Raw genomic sequence first — 20,214 nt, forward strand, 5'->3', positions numbered from 1 at the left:
GCATTATCAGCATACCCATTAATATTGATGAATATGTCCCCTCATAATACTGGGGCTTTTTTCCTCTAATGTCATAGAACTAGGCATACTCATTCTAGGTATAGATGGTCCTGCCCTTGCGGTTATATAAGGACCAATCAATATACCTATTTATACTGATGTTTTATGCCCCCTATGAGATTTGGGCAATATACAGTTAAACATGGGGTTCTCTCCTCTTCTCTATTGCCATTAGTAAGGACAAAATCCTGCTCCTTCGATATGCAGGATTTCATACTCATCACTCTGGCTTACACTGCAAAGGACCCTTTAATATTGATGTTTACATCCCCGCACAACATAGGGATATTTTTCATTTAGAATGGGTCCCTGCCTGGAATCCTGTGGGACCGAGCCCGTTTTCGCCTCTCTAAGGGGGGCGGACACTTTCTTCGCAATAGTGGGCGGGTATACTTCCCCACCCATGCTGGCGATTGGCCGGGGGCGTGTTTAGAGACACGCTCGTATTATCTAGGACACTGCCTCCCGGTCCGCGTCATATGACGCGACCACGGGGCGGAGTGTCAGATGACGTCCATACGTTCTCCCCACCCAGGATATTATTTCCGGGTCCGCGTCACGTGACGCGACCCGTGGGGAGGAGCTTAGGGTGACGCACATGCTCACGTGACCGCACACAGCCGGCACCAACCAAGCTGATATGTGAAGGTATTTAAACAGGTTCAGGGGACACCACAAGCTCACTGCTCCTGACGACGGCGTGCTGTAACGCCGAAACGCGCGTCGAGCTAGCCTCTTTAACTTATTTTTATAATTTTGCACTTTATAGGTAGCACTAACAATGATTTTTGTTTAATTTTAATTTAACTTAAGTTATTGAGATAGGCAGGGACTGGGTAGGCACAAGTGGGTTATCCACTGTGCTGAGGTATTCAGGGACAGCCTTCTCACTATAGGAATCCTTGCTTTGGACTCAGTACTAGTGGGGGTTGAGTAGGGTTTTTTTCCTTACAGTGCTGACTCCTTTTTAGCCCTATTTCTTCAAAGTCTACTTTACTACTCTGTTTTGAGTTACTGTGAGTCTCTCAAGCCGGATGGGGGATTTTTTGTAATAGGATAAAGATCAGCTTGTCTCCTTGCATAGCGAGCAGCTGTCTTAGTATTATCCCCCCAGGTTTGGTCCAGTATTACTCCCCTGCCTATCTATTTTATTTATTATTTTGTGTTTTCCTTTAGGATCATTAAAAGATAGGGACTTCCCTCCCCCATTACTCTCCATTTGGGCTTAGTTTTTGGCCCTTCCTTTTTCCTTTATTCTGTATTTTATGTAATAAATGTAACCTTGTGTATTTTATTGTATTTTACTGTCTTTTTACTGCCATGTGCTTAATGGAGTTTTGCCTCTGTCCTTGGAGATAATTGGATTACTTCCCAATTATCTCCAGGATAGAAGACTCTGTGGAACTGGTTTTGGACAGAAAAGCCATGCTTCATTTGGTCACAAAGGACTACAATCTATCTTTTGAACCACTGGACCAATTTGTATGATTTTAATGTATAAATAAATAAACCCTTCTCTTCTAATAGATCATAATTACTGACCTTACTGGCACACTCAAAATTAATTAAAAATCCATTTATTAATAAAATACAGACAAATATAAAAAGAAAATAACATCTATTGCAAATAATATGTCTATTAAGAATTACTAATAGAAGCCATGCAAAAGTCCAGACCTTATTCGAAATGCTCGGCGTCCCGAGTCAGCAAAAATGTGTAACGCTAAAAAAATATCAAATAATAGTCCTCTTTGAAGTGCAAATGTTGGCTGGTATCGATGGGAGTCAGCCCTCTCCAGACGCGTTTCTCATCTTCGGCGGCTTTCTCAATGGATGAGGTCTGTGTAGTTGTGTCCACTTATATAATATTTGACGGCATTCTTTTGATCGCGGCAAATTCAGAAACAGCAATGAGTGTTGCAAAATTAAACTATCTTCTGTATAACCAATCAATCAAATTGTATCAAGTTTGAAAGCTTGAAAATGTTACTACTTATTTTAATCGGCACAATATATTGTGTAGCGAAAGCCACTTCGCCACTGTGTTTTGGAGGGGGCTGCTTGCCCGCCTCTTACCCTGTGACTACGGTCCCTGGGCGATTTGGCCCTCTATGCACGGTATTTGGGCATACTGTGTGTTATTGGGCTGCCCCAGGATTATGGGCCCTCTCATCAGCCCATACGAAACTTAAACCCCATGGCGTTTGAACTGTGTTTGTGGCATGTGAGCGCTGTTTGGATATGTTGAGCGCTCAGTTCCAAGCCATCTGGGGATGGGTTGAATGTGGGGGTTCTGTTTAGTATAACAGGAGTTATGTATTTTTATGTCTTTTGGTGGTTGCTGGTAACATGTGCTTAATGGAGGCTGTGTTTGTCCCTGGATATAATTAAATCAGCTTCTCCATTGTCTCCAGGATAGAGGATTCTGGGGAACTAGTTTGAGCTGGAAACCATGTTTCCAGAAGGTCAAATGCACATTTGTACTAACTTTTGAACCCCTGGTCCAATTCGTATGATTTTTGAGTATGTTGTTCCCCCGAATGGATTGATTGTGAATATGTATTTTTATGCGAATGTGATGTATATTTTGGGAGTTATGAATGTTGTGTAAAAACTGTATTTTCCCTACCTATGATAATTGTATTTTCCTGTGTGTACAGATAATTAGTTTACAGGTAGAGGGGAGGGCTATGTGTGGAATGTAACTATTGTGTGATTGGTTAATGTACGTTACTGTGTGTGTCCCTCCCCTTCATGGGAGCACCTAATAAAAAGGGCTGCAAGCTAGCAGCCAGAGAGTTCTATTTTTACCCTCAACTTGAGTCCTGTCTCTTATTGGGGGAATCTGCTACAAGGGATTGCTATGCTAGGCATATTCCCTTGCTATAATCACTGAGCTCTTGTAAGAGCTTGTTCCTGCTTCGTTCTGAAGGGAGATAGCTGCAGCCTGCGGTGCTTATGGTGTCTGGTGGAGTGCTTGGAGTCCTCTGGAAGCGCTAGGAGCATCTTTCAACGGAGGTACCCAGTCGGGGTGCCAGGCGTTCCGTTACATATTGCTATTCTTTATTTACTGCCGTTACTATAGTAACACCCGCCTAAGCAAGTTTAAATATAACTGCCGTTTTCATCGTGTTAGACAGAGAACGAAAAATAGAAAAGAAGTATATTTCAAAAGAAGTTTATTATAGAATAAGGATCTTTCCTTAGATCTACTACTATGCTCATTTAAATATAAATAATTGCTATATTAAAGCTAAGATCGACATTTTCGATGTAAAAAATTATTAAGGCAGTCTAGAAGTTCTAATCTTAATACTTACACTGCTGTTATGGTACTTTTCAGTAAACCAAAATGTTTAAGTGTCTATCTGTTCCTGTCCAAATTAAAGAGAATTGAATTGCGTATATACGCTGAAGTAATTCAGTCTGACACACGGAGTTCAGGTTAAAATAACTTCGAGGAAATTTATTGGCAAGTGAAGAATCAAAGGGCGCGCAGGCCCTTTTAAGAGACATTTTCGTCATCATTGATTATCAAGATATCAGTGAATAAACATCATTAATTGGATTAATTGTTAAGTGTCTGGGTTAGTGTCCACCTATCAATATAATTAATTGGATCAAAAACTAAGTGGTTAGTTCCGTGTCCACCCACCAAGAGGTGGTACTTTTTGGACACGGGTGGGGGACAAGGGGTCTTGAGCGTCATTTTACTCGGTCGGTGATGTCAAATCTCGTGGTTAGGTGCAAGGTCTCTTATGAATAGAACATTTCATTACTACTGTGTTCTCATGGCCTTTAAATTATACTATGTTGCGAGTTAGGGGAAATTCAACAGTTCCTGGGTTAGTCATATCCTTATGGAGAATACAGTCTTTGTCTATTGTATTAGATGTGCTGAGAAATACTGTCATGTAATGTAGTTTTCATATGGAGAAGTCAGGTTATGAGGACAAAATGGAGGATTTGTCACAGTATCAGGTTAATACAGAGTTAGAGCAGCAATTTAATATAAGTACAATAAGATTTTTTTAATAATTCTACATCAGTCCCCCCTATGAAATGTTAGATTCTAAGAGATAAAAAAACTTTATTTGTTAATACCAGAAGACGTGTTAGCCCAAAGGCACAGAAACCCCGTGGCCGCTAGCTAGGTGTTAATGCAAAGTGCAAGTCTGTCCCTATTTTCTGACCCTACTAGGCTAACTCATCTGTCAGTATGGCTCTCGAACACTTCACACCCATGGGTGTCCCACGGCAGCTAACCCACCGCTTCTCCACACGGGGCCTTTACCATTCACTGACAGATGCTGTCCCTAAGGTGGTCCCTTCCTAGAACTCTCGCACTTTATCATCAAAAGGGATAGATTGCAGCGGCAAACAGGGTGAGTTGAGATCCTGGAAATCTTGGTCATCAACATCAAGAAGTGTGAAAGTGGGTGCCGCTTGGTCAACAGTCTTCGTGAGAGCTTTCCTCAGACAGAGGAAGACACAACAAAAGAGAAGAGCAAAGATAAAAAGAGAAATTAGTATTGCCATACCAATATGCATTAAAGCCTTTTTCCAACCCGTCATCCAACCAAACCATCTGTCCCAGGGATCTTTTATCCCAGAATTCCTTTTTAATTCCTCTGAGAGGTCATTTAATTTTGCTATGGCTAATGTAACTTTACCATTAGGACCTGTGTTTTCTGGGATGTAGGTACAACATGTCATGGTGTCGGGCAAAATTTTACATACCCCTCCTTTTTCGGCTAGGATCATATCCAGGGCTATTCTATTTTGGAAGGCCATTTGGGATGTTGCCTGCAACTGTTCGGCTAATCCCTGGAGGGCATCTCTGGTGTAATTAACGAAACGCTGTTGATTGTAATAAATGTAGTTTATCCAGTTTAAGTTCTTGTTTGCGGTAACTATGGTAAAAATTGATTCAAATCCTGCAGCAACTTCATCTCTTGCTTTAAATTCATTGGGTACCCCCCTAGGCACCCCAATGGCATCAATGTAAATGTGAGGGTCAAAACTTCCTTTTACTGGGGCTTCACGCTTAGCCTTAGTGTGGCTGGACTCATGGGTGTTGATGTGTGTGTCAGAAATAATGTGTATAGGCATAATGGCCTTGGCCAATGTACACTCCCCCCACCACTCTGTGTCCATTCTGGATCTTAGCTGTAAATCCCCACACAACCAGTAAATATCTCCCAGTGACCTAATGTGCTGCTGCAGCAAACGTACAGGAACAGTTCTATATGTAGTACAATATCCTGCGGGAAAGTTACCCACAAATTTACCAATCCCATCATGTTTGACATAGCAAGTGTAATTACCTTTATATACGGTAACACCATGAGGAGGTCTTACATTTTTGGCTATAAGAGGATACTCCGCTGTCCATGCTTGACATAGAGACCTGTTGAAATTATATTGGTAGGCTAAAAGACTTAAAATACAATTTTCTTCATCTACTGGCAGGGTTAAAGGTACAGTGCCCAGATGAGGCCGGGCACCACCACACACATAGCATGCGGTTCGGTTATGTTTGTTGGCATTATATTTCATCCATTCTAACCATAGGTTAACGTCATTAAAACCTGTTTCAGCGGCCATGGTATCTTCAAAGGTGGGGTTAGCAATGGCCATCATGTCCTTAAAGGACTGGATGTGTGGTTTTAATGGGTTTGTGACCATGTGAGTAGCTCCTTGCCACTCAGGGGAATTACACATATCTTTAAGGTAGAAATGCCCTAATTTAGTATAGGAACCTTTTTTCCAGTACATTCCCAATACATACTGGTCTGCATCTGTTGGGCTTGGATGCTCAACATTAAGAATTAATTTCATTGGTGTGCCTCCTCCAGGCTTTCTCAGAGTAATTCTTTGAAGGAGGGACCTACCATGATCATCTACTTTAGATAAGGCACTTTTTGGCTTGTAGCCCCAGGAAGGCCCGGCATTCCATCCCGCCGCCCCCCAATGGCCACAATTGTGCCCCCATTGTTTGTCAACTACACAAACATATGGATCTTTTACATGAGGGATATCTCTATAGATATTCTGGATTTGTGTTGTAGTGAATGGGCATTCTACGATGTCACAATAATCAAAGGTATAGGTAGCCACACGGGTACATGATGAATTATACCAGAAGGTGTACCCACTAGCATCTTTAGTGATGGCTACTTGCTGGGCCTTAATTAAACTAATTAAGGAGACAATGTACCAGAGGTACATGGTTGTGCGGTATCTGCTTCCTCTGGGGCAGGAGACTTCTTGCAGTGGGAAGCGTGGATCCAATGTGGCCTGCCGGCCAATTTGACGGAAGTTGCGGTGATCAGGAGAACTTGGAATGGCCCGTCAAATCTTGGTTCCAGGGTGCTTTTCCGCACGAACTTCTTAACCAGAACCCAATCTCCGGGAAGCAGGTTATGGGTACCTGTGTTCAAATCAGGATCTGGAATTGAAGAGAAAACTTGGGCATGTATTTTGTTCAAGGCACTTGCAAGTTCAGTTACATAGTCTACTAAAACATCTGATTGAAGCTGTAACTGCTGTGGATAATAACAACCTAGCCTGGGTGCTGTCCCAAATAGAATTTCATATGGGGATAACGAGTGTTTCCCTCTAGGTGTGTGCCTAACGCTGAACAAAGCTATTGACAGACTTTCTGGCCAGGGCATTTTTGTTTCTTGTGACATTTTTAACATTCTGGCTTTTAGAGTGCCATTCATGCGCTCTACTTTACCACTACTTTGTGGGTGGTAAGGGGTGTGGAAGGCTAGGGTCACTCCCAGAGCAGTCCAAATTTCTTTAGTCACTGTTGCTGTAAAGGCTGGGCCTTGATCACTTTCAATGACTTCTGGAAGTCCAAATCTACATACAATGTCTGTAAGTAGGCGTCTTGCGGTTGTTTTTGCAGTGATATTGGCTACAGGGTAGGCTTCTGGCCAGCCTGAGAACATATCCACCATTACTAGTGCATATTCATGAGACCCACTCTTGGGCATTTGGATGTGATCAATTTGAATTCTCTGGAATGGGTACATGGGTTTTGCTAGGTGCTTTGCAGGCACCTTGATTGGTCTTCCTGGATTACATTTTGCACAAATGACACAGGCCTTGCAGAAGCTGTTGATCAGGGTTGTGATTCCAGGTGCTTCATAATATTTTTGAATGAGGGCGGCCATTAGGTCTTTTGACAGATGTGCAGGCCCATGGGCCCATTGGACAACTGCTGGGTATAAGTTTCTTGGAAGGCAAAATTTAGAATTGTTGTAGTAAATTCCGTCCTTTAGGACAGCTCCTTTCTTCTTCCATTTCTGGATTTCTTCAGGGGTAATTATAGCTTGTTGTTCTCGTAGAATTCTTAGGTCAGTAGGAAGAGTTTGTAAGGTAAAGATAGGAACTTCTTCTTCTTGACCGGACACTTCTTCATCCACTTCCTGCAAATCTCTGGCTGCTTGCTTAGCAGCCTGATCAGCCAAATGGTTGCCCTTTGCTTCATCTGAATCCAATTTCCCATGTGCCTTTACTTTCAAAACGGCCACTTCTTCAGGGAGTAGGAGGGCATCCATTAGTTCCTTGATTGCAGAGCTGTGTTTGACTGGTGTACCGGCAGTGGTAAGAAATCCTCTTGTCTTCCAAATGAGGCCGAAGTCATGTGCCACACCCAGAGCATATCTTGAATCTGTATAGATGTTGGCACGCTTTCCCTTGGAAATCTTGCATGCTGAAGTCAGGGCTTGCAATTCAGCTTCTTGCGCAGACATTGCTGGCGGTAGAGGTGATGACTTGAGAACTTCCTCTGTTGTGGTTACGGCATATCCTGTATGGTATTTTCCTTCTTCATCAGCATACCTTGAACCATCCACAAACAGAGTAAAATCCGGATCCGGTAATGGATTCTCATGCACAGTTGGTAAGTGTACTGTTTCCATTTTCATCTGTTCGAAACAATCATGAGGAGTTTCTGGGTCATAGTCATTTGTTATAACTAGGTCTTTAAATTCCTTTTCCAGGAAATGTCGTGGCCATGCTTCAAGAAGGTCAGTTGCTGGGTATTTGGCAATGCCATTTTCCTGTAGTTGTGATTCATCCATGGTGGCCCATAATTTTGCCATGGGCCCAAGGTCATTCCATGATCTTGTCTTCAACTTGGTAACAGGAATATGTGGAATAGCAGTATCCCAATGACGGTATAGGTAATTGAGTTCTGGGGGCAGTTGGATCAGGACCATGCTGTTGCCTTCCGAGTCACAATAGAAATCTTGGGCAGTGAGCTTTACTTCAAACCAGTGGTAGAGCTCATCTTCATAGCAAGGTTCAGGAGTAATGTCTGGCTTGTACCACATGGTACAGAAGGCGTAATCTGGACCTTCACAGAGAGGTGTCTTGTCCTCGTGAAAAATTAAATGTGGATGCATTTTCTTGATACATCCACAGAGAAGGTAGATGTAGGTTTCATCTGTGACAAACCCATAGTAGATACCCCCCTCAGGGAGTGGAAGAAGAGTGGATGGGTTAAGAACTTGACACCTTTGTATAGAAATGTTGTCAGGCAGAAGAAGATGACATTGCAGACGTAGGTGTCTAGCGGGAGACACGTGCTTGAGCTGGACTTGGTTGATAATGGCAGAGATGTCATGAGGGGCCAAAACAACCAACGGGTGGCCAAGGACCAGGTCTGAAGTTCTTTCAATGAGTTCTCTTGCAGCAAAAACAGCCCTAAGGCAGGAAGGGGTCCCTCTAGCCACAATGTCCAGTTGGCATGAAAAGTATCCAATAGGCCTCTGGCGGCCTTTTAAGTCATTAGTTTGGGTAAGAACTCCTGTAGCATGGCCTAGTCTTTCAGAGACAAATAATTTGAAAGGCTTGGTATAGTCTGGTAGGCCCAAGGCAGGAGCAGAGACAATGGCACGTTTAAGAGATTTGAAATTGTCCAGAGCTTCGTTGGTCAGGCCGAATGGATCTGACTTGAGTGCATCGTAGAGAGGTTGCTTAAGCAGAGAGGCCTCTGGGATCCATGCTCTGCAGTAGGAAATGAGGCCTAAGAAGGCATGAAGAGATTTTGAAGTCCTTGGGGGTTGAATGTCCAGAATTGCTCTGACTCGGTCCCGAGTGAGATGTCTGGTACCTTCAGATAGGCAATGTCCAAGGAAAATCACAGAAGGTTGACAGAATTGCAGCTTGAGAAGTGAAGCTTTACATCCTTGTTCTGCCAAATAGCAAAGCAGACTAATTGAACACTTTTCAGTAGTGGGTATATCATCTCCACAGAGCAACAAATCATCCACATACTGGAGTAAAACAACTTCTGGGTGTTCAGCTTGCCATGGGTCAAGAATAGTACACATGGCTTTGGCAAATTGACTTGGAGAATTTTGTGCCCCTTGGGGCATGACAGTCCATGTATATTGTTGCATTTCATGGGTGAAAGCGAACAGGTATTGACAGGATGGATCTAGTGGAACACTGAAAAAGGCATTAGCTAGGTCAATGACTGTGAAATACTTTGCAGAAGGTGGGACGCCAGAGAGCAGGGTATGGGGGTTTGGTACAAGAGGGGTGTCCAGGACAGTGGCTTCATTGACCGCACGGAGATCCTGAACCATCCTGTATTTTACTGGCTCACCTTTTAGAGTCTTCTTCTTCACAGGAAATAATGGAGTATTACATTCTGATTTACACTCCACTAAAGCACCCTTTTCCAGGAGCGCTTTGATGTGAATAGAAATGGCTGCAGCCTGTGCTGGTTTTAGAGGATATTGTGGTTTCCTTGGTAACTTAGCTCCTGGGATAAGCTTAACCACCACAGGTGGGACATTTAGATGACCTATATCCTCTGGGCCTGAGGACCATAACTTAGCAGGCACCTGAGTTTTTAACTCATCTGGGAAATTGGACCTAGGTTCTGCTGCTTGCTCATTGGGTATATCTAATTGCAGCATCAAAGGTAAGGAGCACAGGGCTGAAGTGTCAGAAACAGATAGAGGTGTAAACATTTCTACCTGTCCATCTGGAGTGAAGGTTATAGACGCCTGCAGGCGTGAAAGGACATCAGCGCCTAACAGGTTAATTGGGCATGTGGAGGAAACTACAAAACGAGCAAGTAAGCTTGTGCCAACCCGCAGAGGGGTTGTTAGAGGACTGTGTCTCGGTTGGCCATCCACTCCAACAAAGGAGACATCAATACTTGACAAAAAAGATGGGTCTGGCAGGTCTTGTTCTCTGAGAACACTTCGGGCTGCGCCTGTGTCAATAAGAAATGTGGTAGGTTGGCCTTCAATGGGTAAAGTCACTGTGGCAAGTGCCCCCCCCCCCCCTTTATCCCCTGTAGACACTGCCATGACAGGGGTTAATGACACAGGTTTGCCAATTTCCTAATCATCATCTGGTTCCTCAACAATTGGAACCGTTTTCACGGCCTTAGGGGCCGGGGCAGGCTTGGGAAACTTTTTGGGCTCCCCTGTGGGAAACTTTTTGGGCTCCCCCGGTTCCCTTTTGGGTTCTGGACAGTCACTTCTGTAGTGTCCCTTAGCCCCACAATTAAAACATGTTACGTCCTCTAACTTGACACCCTTGGTGCCAGGGGTGATGGGGGTGGCACGGGCCACCATGAGAGGAGCTGGATTGGGTCTTCTGGGGGTTTGGGCAGATTCCAAACCTCTAGCAACTAGGAGTAACGTATCTAGGGGAACAACCTTGTATTCAGGGCGTGCAGCAATGATTCCCTTGCGTATGGAATCTTTAACACCTTGGACAAACGCACCTGATAGCATTTGTGAATGAATTTTGTCAGTGAGATCAAATCCCAAATCTGTAAACATTTGATATAGTCTTGCATGAAACCTTTCCACTGATTCTCCTTTGTCTTGCACAACATCAGTAAGGCCAGCAGCTTGATCTGCAAGTTTATCCTTAGCCCAATCTCTTAATTGATTGCAAAAGGTTACTCCGGAGGGGTAATCAACATCACTTGTAAGCAGATCTGTACTGAGGTGGCGGGCCATGCTGGGCCAATATGCATCCCCTGCTTTAATAGCACAAATGCTCAGTAGGTCACGCCAGGCGGCGGAATAAGTCTTTTGTATCTGAACTATCCCTCGGTAAAAAGGCATAGGCTGCTTCTCTGGGTCAGGGAGAGATTTCATTAAAGCACTAGCTTGTGTGGGGTTAAAAGCGACATATTTAGGAGGGGCCTGTTCTCCCCGACCCTGATGGCCGAAGGGATCTTCAATAGAATGGTGAGCTCTCGCAGCCTCCATTGAACCCTGGGACAGCCTGTCATCCTCTTCCTCATCTAGCTCTATTATCTGGGACCTTCTGCGTGAGGGGAACACCTGAGGAGACAGGGCCGGGGGATAGGAGGGAGCTCCGGAGGCGGGAGTTGCCATTGGGTCATAACCTTGGGGCCGGTAATCACCGGGAAGCACCGGCATCAGGGGTGCTGAATGGCTGGGGGCCGCCATATTGGAGGCGGGGAAGGAAGTTGCATTGGGGTTAAGGGAAGATGTGGCGGCCATGTTGGATGTGGGCACATCCGGGGCAGACTGAACCGGACTGGGCATGACCGGAACCTGGGGAGTGACTTGGGGAAAGGGGTATGGCCAGTGAGGATAGGGGTATGGGAAGGGGTATGGCCAGGCCATTTGGGTGGGAGTTGGGGCGGAACCTGGAGTGGGCAGTGAGGTTGGGGAGGGATTAGCAGAGGGGGTGGGAACCTGGGCTGTGGTCGGGGCGGGCGAGGGAGAGGGTGGAGAAGAGTCAGTAGAGGCGAGTGAAGAAGGAGGAGCCGGAGTGGGATCAGCAAGATTGACAGTGGCAGGAGAGGAGGGGTTAGTGAACTGGGCAGATGCAGATGGGAGGTTAGGATTATCTACGGAGACAAGGTGTGAGGAAGGAATGGCAGATGAGATGTTAGCATTAGACTCAGAAGGTGGCTTGGGGATGGATGAGGATGATGGGAATGTTAGGGAGGGAGAAGGGGAAAAGTAGGATCCATCAGAATTTAGGACCGGGCAAACGGGAGAGGTGACGGGATGGGGATTGGGAGGATTGGGAGTGGGATACATAGTCAGCTGGCAATCTCCCATTACTGACTGGATCTTTGGGATAGACATCCCCCGGGCGCCATTTTGGGGCGCTGGCTGAGGAAGAGCCCCAGCAACACAATTATTATGGTACACAAACATTTTCACACCCTTGTGAATTATTTCTTCTTCAACCCAACCTTCTTGCTGGTATAAATTCATTTGAGATTTTGGACCCCAAAATGTATTAGCTATACAGAGCATAATATAGATATACATATATTCTTCTTAGAGGACCCTTCCTAAATTGCTCGGAAAAATAGACCACAATACAAGTTAAAAGATCTTTACTGATTCATTATTAAATGGACAAAAAAAACAAACAAACAAAAAACATAATAAGATAAAATTCATCCCAGAAAATGGCACAGCTCAAACTCAGCATTCAGTCCCTTAGGCTGCAGCGTGTCTAATTGGTATATCCATTTCATCTCGGTAATGCCCAGTTGTTTAGTGTGATCTCCTCCTCTCCAGTTTTTATTCACTTTGCATATCCCCTTAAAGTTCAAAAGGCTCATGTCCGAATTGTGTTGCTGTTTGAAATGGGCTGAGACTGAGTGTTGCATGTAGCCTTTCTTTATATTCAGCATGTGTTCTCTGATTCTAACATACAGTTGCCTCTTTGTTCTTCCTACATACTGGAGCCCGCATGGGCAATCCAATACATATATCACGTTAGTACTTTGGCAGGTGATATGTTCTTTTATTTTAAAAGATTCTGTCTCTTTCTTGCAGTTCTTGTTAGTAACTTCAAATACTCAGTTTGTTTGTTTGTGCTTGCTTGCTTTGCATGCGATGCAGTCCAAGCAATAAAAGAAACCATTCTTCTTTGTTGTAGTTGGGGCGTTTCTTCCTTTTAGATGTGTATTTGTTATTTTCCTTCGTAAATTCGGTGCACCCCTGAAAATAATTCTAGGTCTTTCAGGTAAACTACTAGCCAAAATGTTATCTTTTTTCAATAGATGCCAGTGTCTTGTAAGTATTCTTTTTAATTGTAGATTTTCTTTATTATAGTTCAAGATGATTGCTGGAAATTCTTCTGCTAGTCTTGTTGTTCGTAGTTTATCTTTATTTTTCAAGAGATTAATACGGTCTAAATTGTCTACTCTACATAGTGCCTCCTCTATTTCATTATATTGGTAGTTTTTGGACAAGAATTTATTCTTTACTATTTCCGCTTGTTCCCTGTAGACTTCAGAGTCTGTGCAGTTGCGTCTCAGGCGTCTAAATTCGTTATAAGGTACATTTTTGAGCCATATGGGTAAGTGACAGCTCTCTTTAAGAATGAAGCTGTTCACATCAACTTCTTTAAAGTGCGTTTTCGTTTTAACTGTGCCGGAATCTACATAAATGATAAGATCAAGGAATTCTACCTGTGTTTTACTACAGGTAGCGTTCAGTTTAACTCCCCAGGTATTCTTGTTCACATATTCTAAGAACTCTTGCAGGTCTTCCATCTCACCTTCCCATATAAAGAAAACATCATCGATGTATCTTTTATATCTGTGGATATTCTTATTCCAGGGATGTCCATTCCAAATGCGATTGTCCTCCCAATCCTCCATAAACAGGTTGGCAAAACTAGGGGGAAATTTGTCCCCATAGCCGTTCCCTTCTTCTGGAGGTAGAACTGATCTTCAAACAGAAAATAATTGTTCTTCAAAATAAAAGCAATCCCTTCTATTATAAATGAAATTTGAACATCTTCCAGTTCCCCATATTTCCTTAATGAGTTTCTCACGGAGTCACAGCCTTGTTGATGATCAATAATCGTGTATAACGAAGTCACATCTGTAGATACTAGAGTATAGTTATCTTGCCAGGAGTTATCTGTGTCGTGTCCTTAAGATGTGACTTAACCTTGGACATATATGGTTGCAGGAATGTATCTATGTACTGTGACAGATTTGATGTAATCGAGTTGATCCCTGACATTATTACACTCTAACCCTCCCTGTGTATCATGTTATATATAGCTAGCGATGTATATAACTGCCCTGTAATAACAGCACACTCTAACCCTCCCTGTATCATGTTATATATAGCTAGCGATGTATATAACTGCTCTATAATAACCGCACACTCTAACCCTCCCTGTATCATGTTATATATAGCCAGCGATGTATATAACTGCCCTATAATTACAGCACACTCTAACCCTCACTGTATCATGTTATATATAGCCAGCGATGTATATAACTGCCCTATAATAACCGCACACTCTAACCCTCCCTGTATCATGTTATATATAGCTAGCGATGTATATAACTGCACTTTAATAACAGCACACTCTAACCCTCACTGTATCATGTTATATATAGCTAGCGATGTACATAACTGCCCTATAATAACCGCACACTCTAACCCTCACTGTATCATGTTATATATAGCCAGCGATGTATATAACTGCCCTATAATAACAGCACACTCTAACCCTCACTGTATCATGTTATATATAGCCAGCGATGTATATAACTGCCCTATAATAACCGCACACTCTAACCCTCCCTGTATCATGTTATATATAGCTAGCGATGTATATAACTGCACTTTAATAACAGCACACTCTAACCCTCACTGTATCATGTTATATATAGCCAGCGATGTATATAACTGCCCTATAATACCCGCACACTCTAACCCTCCCTGTATCATGTTATATATAGCCAGCGATGTATATAACTGCCCTATAATAACAGCACACTCTAACCCTCCCTGTATCATGTTATATATAGCTAGCGATGTATATAACTGCCCTGTAATAACCGCACACTCTAACCCTCACTGTATCATGTTATATATAGCCAGCGATGTATATAACTGCCCTATAATAACCGCACACTCTAACCCTCCCTGTATCATGTTATATATAGCCAGCGATGTATATAACTGCCCTATAATAACAGCACACTCTAACCCTCCCTGTATCATGTTATATATAGCTAGCGATGTATATAACTGCCCTGTAATAACAGCACACTCTAACCCTCCCTGCATCATGTTATATATAGCTAGCGATGTATATAACTGCTCTATAATAACAGCACACTCTAACCCTCCCTGTATCATGTTATATATAGCCAGCGATGTATATAACTGCCCTATAATAACAGCACACTCTAACCCTCCGTGTATCATGTTATATATAGCTAGCGATGTATATAACTGCCCTATAATAACCGCACACTCTAACCCTCCCTGTATCATGTTATATATAGCTAGCGATGTACATAACTGCCCTATAATAACCGCACACTCTAACCCTCACTCACTCACTGTATCATGTTATATATAGCCAGCGATGTATATAACTGCCCTATAATAACAGCACACTCTAACCCTCACTGTATCATGTTATATATAGCCAGCGATGTATATAACTGCCCTATAATAACCGCACACTCTAACCCTCCCTGTATCATGTTATATATAGCTAGCGATGTATATAACTGCCCTGTAATAACAGCACACTCTAACCCTCCCTGTATCATGTTATATATAGCTAGCGATGTATATAACTGCCCTATAATAACCGCACACTCTAACCCTCCCTGTGTATCATGTTATATATAGCTAGCGATGTATATAACTGCCCTATAATAACCGCACACTCTAACCCTCCCTGTATCATGTTATATATAGCCAGCGATGTATATAACTGCCCTATAATAACCGCACACTCTAACCCTCCCTGTATCATGTTATATATAGCCAGCAATGTATATAACTGCCCTGTAATAACCGCACACTCTAACCCTCCCTGTATCATGTTATATATAGCTAGCGATGTATATAACTGCCCTATAATAACCGCACACTCTAACCCTCCCTGTATCATGTTATATATAGCCAGCGATGTATATAACTGCCCTATAATAACAGCACACTCTAACCCTCCCTGTATCATGTTATATATAGCTAGCAATGTATATAACTGCCCTGTAATAACAGCACACTCTAACCCTCCCTGTATCATGTTATATATAGCCAGCGATGTATATAACTGCCCTGTAATAACCGCACACTCTAACCCTCCCTGTATCATGTTATATATAGCCAGCGATGTATATAACTGCCCTGTAATAACCGCACACTCTAACCCTCCCTGTATCATGTTATATATAGCCAGCGATGTATATAACTGCTCTATAATAACCGCACACTCTAACCCTCCCTGTATCACGTTATATATAGCCAGCGATGTATATAACTGCTCTATAATAACCGCACACTCTAACCCTCCCTGTGTATCATGTTATATATAGCTAGCAATGTATATAACTGCCCTGTAATAACAGCACACTCTAACCCTCCCTGTATCATGTTATATATAGCTAGCAATGTATATAACTGCCCTGTAATAACAGCACACTCTAACCCTCCCTGTATCATGTTATATATAGCCAGCGATGTATATAACTGCCCTATAATAACCGCACACTCTAACCCTCCCTGTATCATGTTATATATAGCTAGCGATGTATATAACTGCCCTGTAATAACCGCACACTCTAACCCTCCCTGTATCATGTTATATATAGCTAGCAATGTATATAACTGCCCTGTAATAACAGCACACTCTAACCCTCCCTGTATCATGTTATATATAGCCAGCGATGTATATAACTGCCCTGTAATAACCGCACACTCTAACCCTCCCTGTATCATGTTATATATAGCCAGCGATGTATATAACTGCCCTATAATAACAGCACACTCTAACCCTCCCTGTATCATGTTATATATAGCCAGCGATGTATATAACTGCCCTGTAATAACAGCACACTCTAACCCTTCCCTGTATCATGTTATATATAGCCAGCGATGTATATAACTGCCCTATAATAACCGCACACTCTAACCCTCCCTGTATCATGTTATATATAGCTAGCGATGTATATAACTGCCCTGTAATAACCGCACACTCTAACCCTCCCTGTATCATGTTATATATAGCCAGCGATGTATATAACTGCCCTGTAATAACAGCACACTCTAACCCTTCCCTGTATCATGTTATATATAGCTAGCGATGTATATAACTGCCCTGTAATAACCGCACACTCTAACCCTCCCTGTATCATGTGAAGCAGCCTGGCATTACAGCTGGCATGGACGTCGCACCAAGGAGACAGACCCCTGATCAGCCTTGGAGAAGGCAAACTCTGCGAGAGACGAGACCGGGAACCACTTGTAACCGGCACGGCTGTCCCCCGGACTGGAGCTCAGAGTCCTCCAGTTCCAGTGAAGAGGTGAGTGAGGGTGACATCACACTTGTACTTAGTGTGACCACTCAAGCAACAGATACGGGATTTAATGTTCATGTGTGAGCCAACCCCGAGTCATCGAAAGGGTAACATGTAATTACTGGGGTACAGGGCTAATTAGGGGTATGTCTTCTTCCAATGTCTTATACAACAAATATTCCCAATATTATGCAGCTCGGAAGTTAACTTCCTCTATAAGAGAAGAACATTATTTATAGAAGATACAGGAAGATTAATTTATCCACCCTGATCCAAGTGGGTGAATGTCGTTCTCTGTTCCGTACATCCTTCATGTTCGTTGGGAGGGTTTATATATCTCACTGTGGGGTTTCTGAACCGATTCTGCAGAATATAAATCCATTCTTTCCTTCCTGTGTTCTAATTCTAGGATTTCCATGAAATGAGAAACCAGCGTGCGAGCAGAAGACGCCCCCCCCAAGGCGCAGGCCAGGAGACGCCTGCCACTTTCTGGGGTGCAGGTCACCGCTAGGGTTCTACTCGGACAGTTCCAGTGAAGAAGACTGAGTCTTGGGGGGACGCTCGTTGATGCCAAACCCAGAGGGAATTCTGCTGGGTGACACCATCACAGGGGGACAGTAATACTTCAGGAAAACCGTAAACTTGAGGCCACAAGAGCCATATAAGCCATATAAGAGATGGGGGGAGAAATTGTTCCAAATTGGCATTTCTGCAATTCTTTGTGTAGCCAATGACCCCCACTGTTGTAGGGACAGACTGTATCGATGCATTCATCTTAATATCCAGTAGATCCACGGGAAAGCAGTCCATTATTATTCAGTTGGAGTTTGAATTTAACTCACAGTATCCTCAGCCAGCCAGGACTGTATTATATAAGCTCAACAGTTATGTAATTAAATAAGTTACTGAAAAGGGAACAGTTAGTTTTGGGCCGCAGTCCAACAAATAGTGATAAAGGGAATTGTACAACACGCATGTTACAGACAGAGAAGCAGAGGATAAAGGGGCAAAGTATTCTTATATTCAGCAACGCACGATCGTATTCTGAGAACGAAATCTGTGGAGTTTTAGGGGTTAATAGACGCAGGAAGGTATTGTAGTTAAAGGACCACTCTAGGCACCCAGACCACTTCAGCTTAATGAAGTGGTCTGGGTGCCAGGTCCAGCTAGGGTTAACCAATTTTTTTTATAAACATAGCAGTTTCAGAGATGTTTATAAATGGGTTAATCCAGCCCTCAAATCCTCTAGTGGCTGTCTCACTGACAGCCGCTAGAGGCGCTTGCGTGATTCTCACTGTGAAAATCACAGTGAGAGCATGCAAGCGTCCATAGGAAAGCATTGATAATGCTTTCCTATGAGACCGGCTGAATGCGCGCGCAGCTCTTGCCGCGTGTGCGCATTCAGCCGAATGGGAGGAGAGCTCCCCGCCCGGTGCTGGAGAAAGAGGTAAGTTTAACCCTTTCCTCTCCCCAGAGCCCGGCGGGAGTGGGACCCTGAGGGTGGGGGCACCCTCAGGGCACTATAGTGCCAGGAAAACGAGTATGTTTTCCTGGCACTATAGTGGTCCTTTAATGTAATTTCTATAAATATAACGACTTGGAGGGCACAGGCATATTTGTTATATTATTTAATGATTGTTAATGCAGCATTCAGTCAAACCAATAAACTCTGTTATAATCCACATCCTTGCTGGTGTCTCTCATTTTACGAGACTATTAACACATTTGCAAAGTTTGGTTTCCTGCAACACTTGTTATGGTGGCCACCCCGTTGAGAGCTGGGGTTTCCATCGCCAGAGATTTCCTTTCTCTCTGGTATGAAGAGTGCTGAAGTATTCCCAAGCGGTACAGAGGCAGGTATAGCTGTTATAGTGGGTACATACAAACACGAGACGAGGCTCTGTGTTGAGGGTAAAGCGGAACTGATTTTAATGGGACCACACACAGCCTTTTATGTGAATCCCCATGCAAGGGGTCTACAGTAACATATTCCAGGGGCATTCCCCACTGGACCTGCGAGGACAGGCACACAATGTACAACATAATTATATTAACTCTCAGGTCCAGGACATGCATAACAGAAATACCCCCAGCTAACAACAAGGTACCCCCTTAAGTCTTCTATCCCCGGATAGCCTGGATCTGAGCGCCCATCATATCCAAAAATTGCTCAGATCCTATGAATGTAGCCGAAACGCCACTGGAGTATAGTTTAGAGCGACCGCACACGTAGAGCCTGCCCAAAATAGTTCCACGAAATTAGGCTGTGCGGTCAGTCTCTTTCGGGAGTACAAAATCCAACCACATAAACGAATAAACTGTTCATGCATATGTTCACCCAGTGTCTCTTGTTCGGGAGTTTGTTCCCACCGAACACCGCTTTCCTCAGAAGAATAGAGTCCAACATAGGGGTGAGTGGAAGTCTCAGTGGTGATCGTGTCGTCGAGTGTCCGATAATAGTTCCATGCACTTGACAACCAAACACCGCTGGATGCGTTCGACAAAGCAAGATGGCCGCTACCTCATATTCGTCCATATGAACGGCGGCCACCCAGCCGCCCACTTAGAACATTCAAGTGTGAGCGGTTTAGGGAGGTGTGATGGAGGTCATGTGGGTCAACTAGTGGCACACCACGGTTCTAGGTGGTACTTAGTTCAGTATATGAACCAGATGAGGCAATCCGTTCGGTTAGGTTTGTATACCAATCAGTCGACAAAAACCTAGTATTAACGAACAGGGGGATCTGTTACAATTGTCTGCCCCTGCAGTCTCACTGCTCAATTCTCTGCCATTTAAGAGTTAAATCACTTTGTTTATGCAG

General features: G+C 43.5%; 1 protein-coding gene across 3 annotated transcripts in view; it reads left to right on the top strand.

The window, feature by feature from the left end:
• The window catches only part of LOC134608203 (uncharacterized), a 28,912-nt gene extending 10,440 nt beyond the window's left edge, over window positions 1–18,472 (top strand). Inside the window, exons 6-7 of one of the 3 annotated variants that reach the window (XM_063450866.1) lie at window positions 17,237–17,398; window positions 17,802–18,471. In XM_063450866.1, the coding sequence (XP_063306936.1) occupies window positions 17,237–17,398; window positions 17,802–17,903 (264 nt within the window). In that variant the 3' untranslated portion in view covers window positions 17,904–18,471. Of the gene's footprint in view, window positions 1–17,236; window positions 17,399–17,801 lie in introns of all 3 variants that reach the window. The other 2 variants (XM_063450868.1, XM_063450867.1) reach the window with 2 other exon arrangements.
• The last annotated feature ends 1,742 nt before the right edge of the window (window positions 18,473–20,214 follow it).

This window comes from Pelobates fuscus, chromosome 4, assembly GCF_036172605.1.
Source record: "Pelobates fuscus isolate aPelFus1 chromosome 4, aPelFus1.pri, whole genome shotgun sequence".
Taxonomy (NCBI): Eukaryota; Metazoa; Chordata; class Amphibia; order Anura; family Pelobatidae; genus Pelobates; species Pelobates fuscus.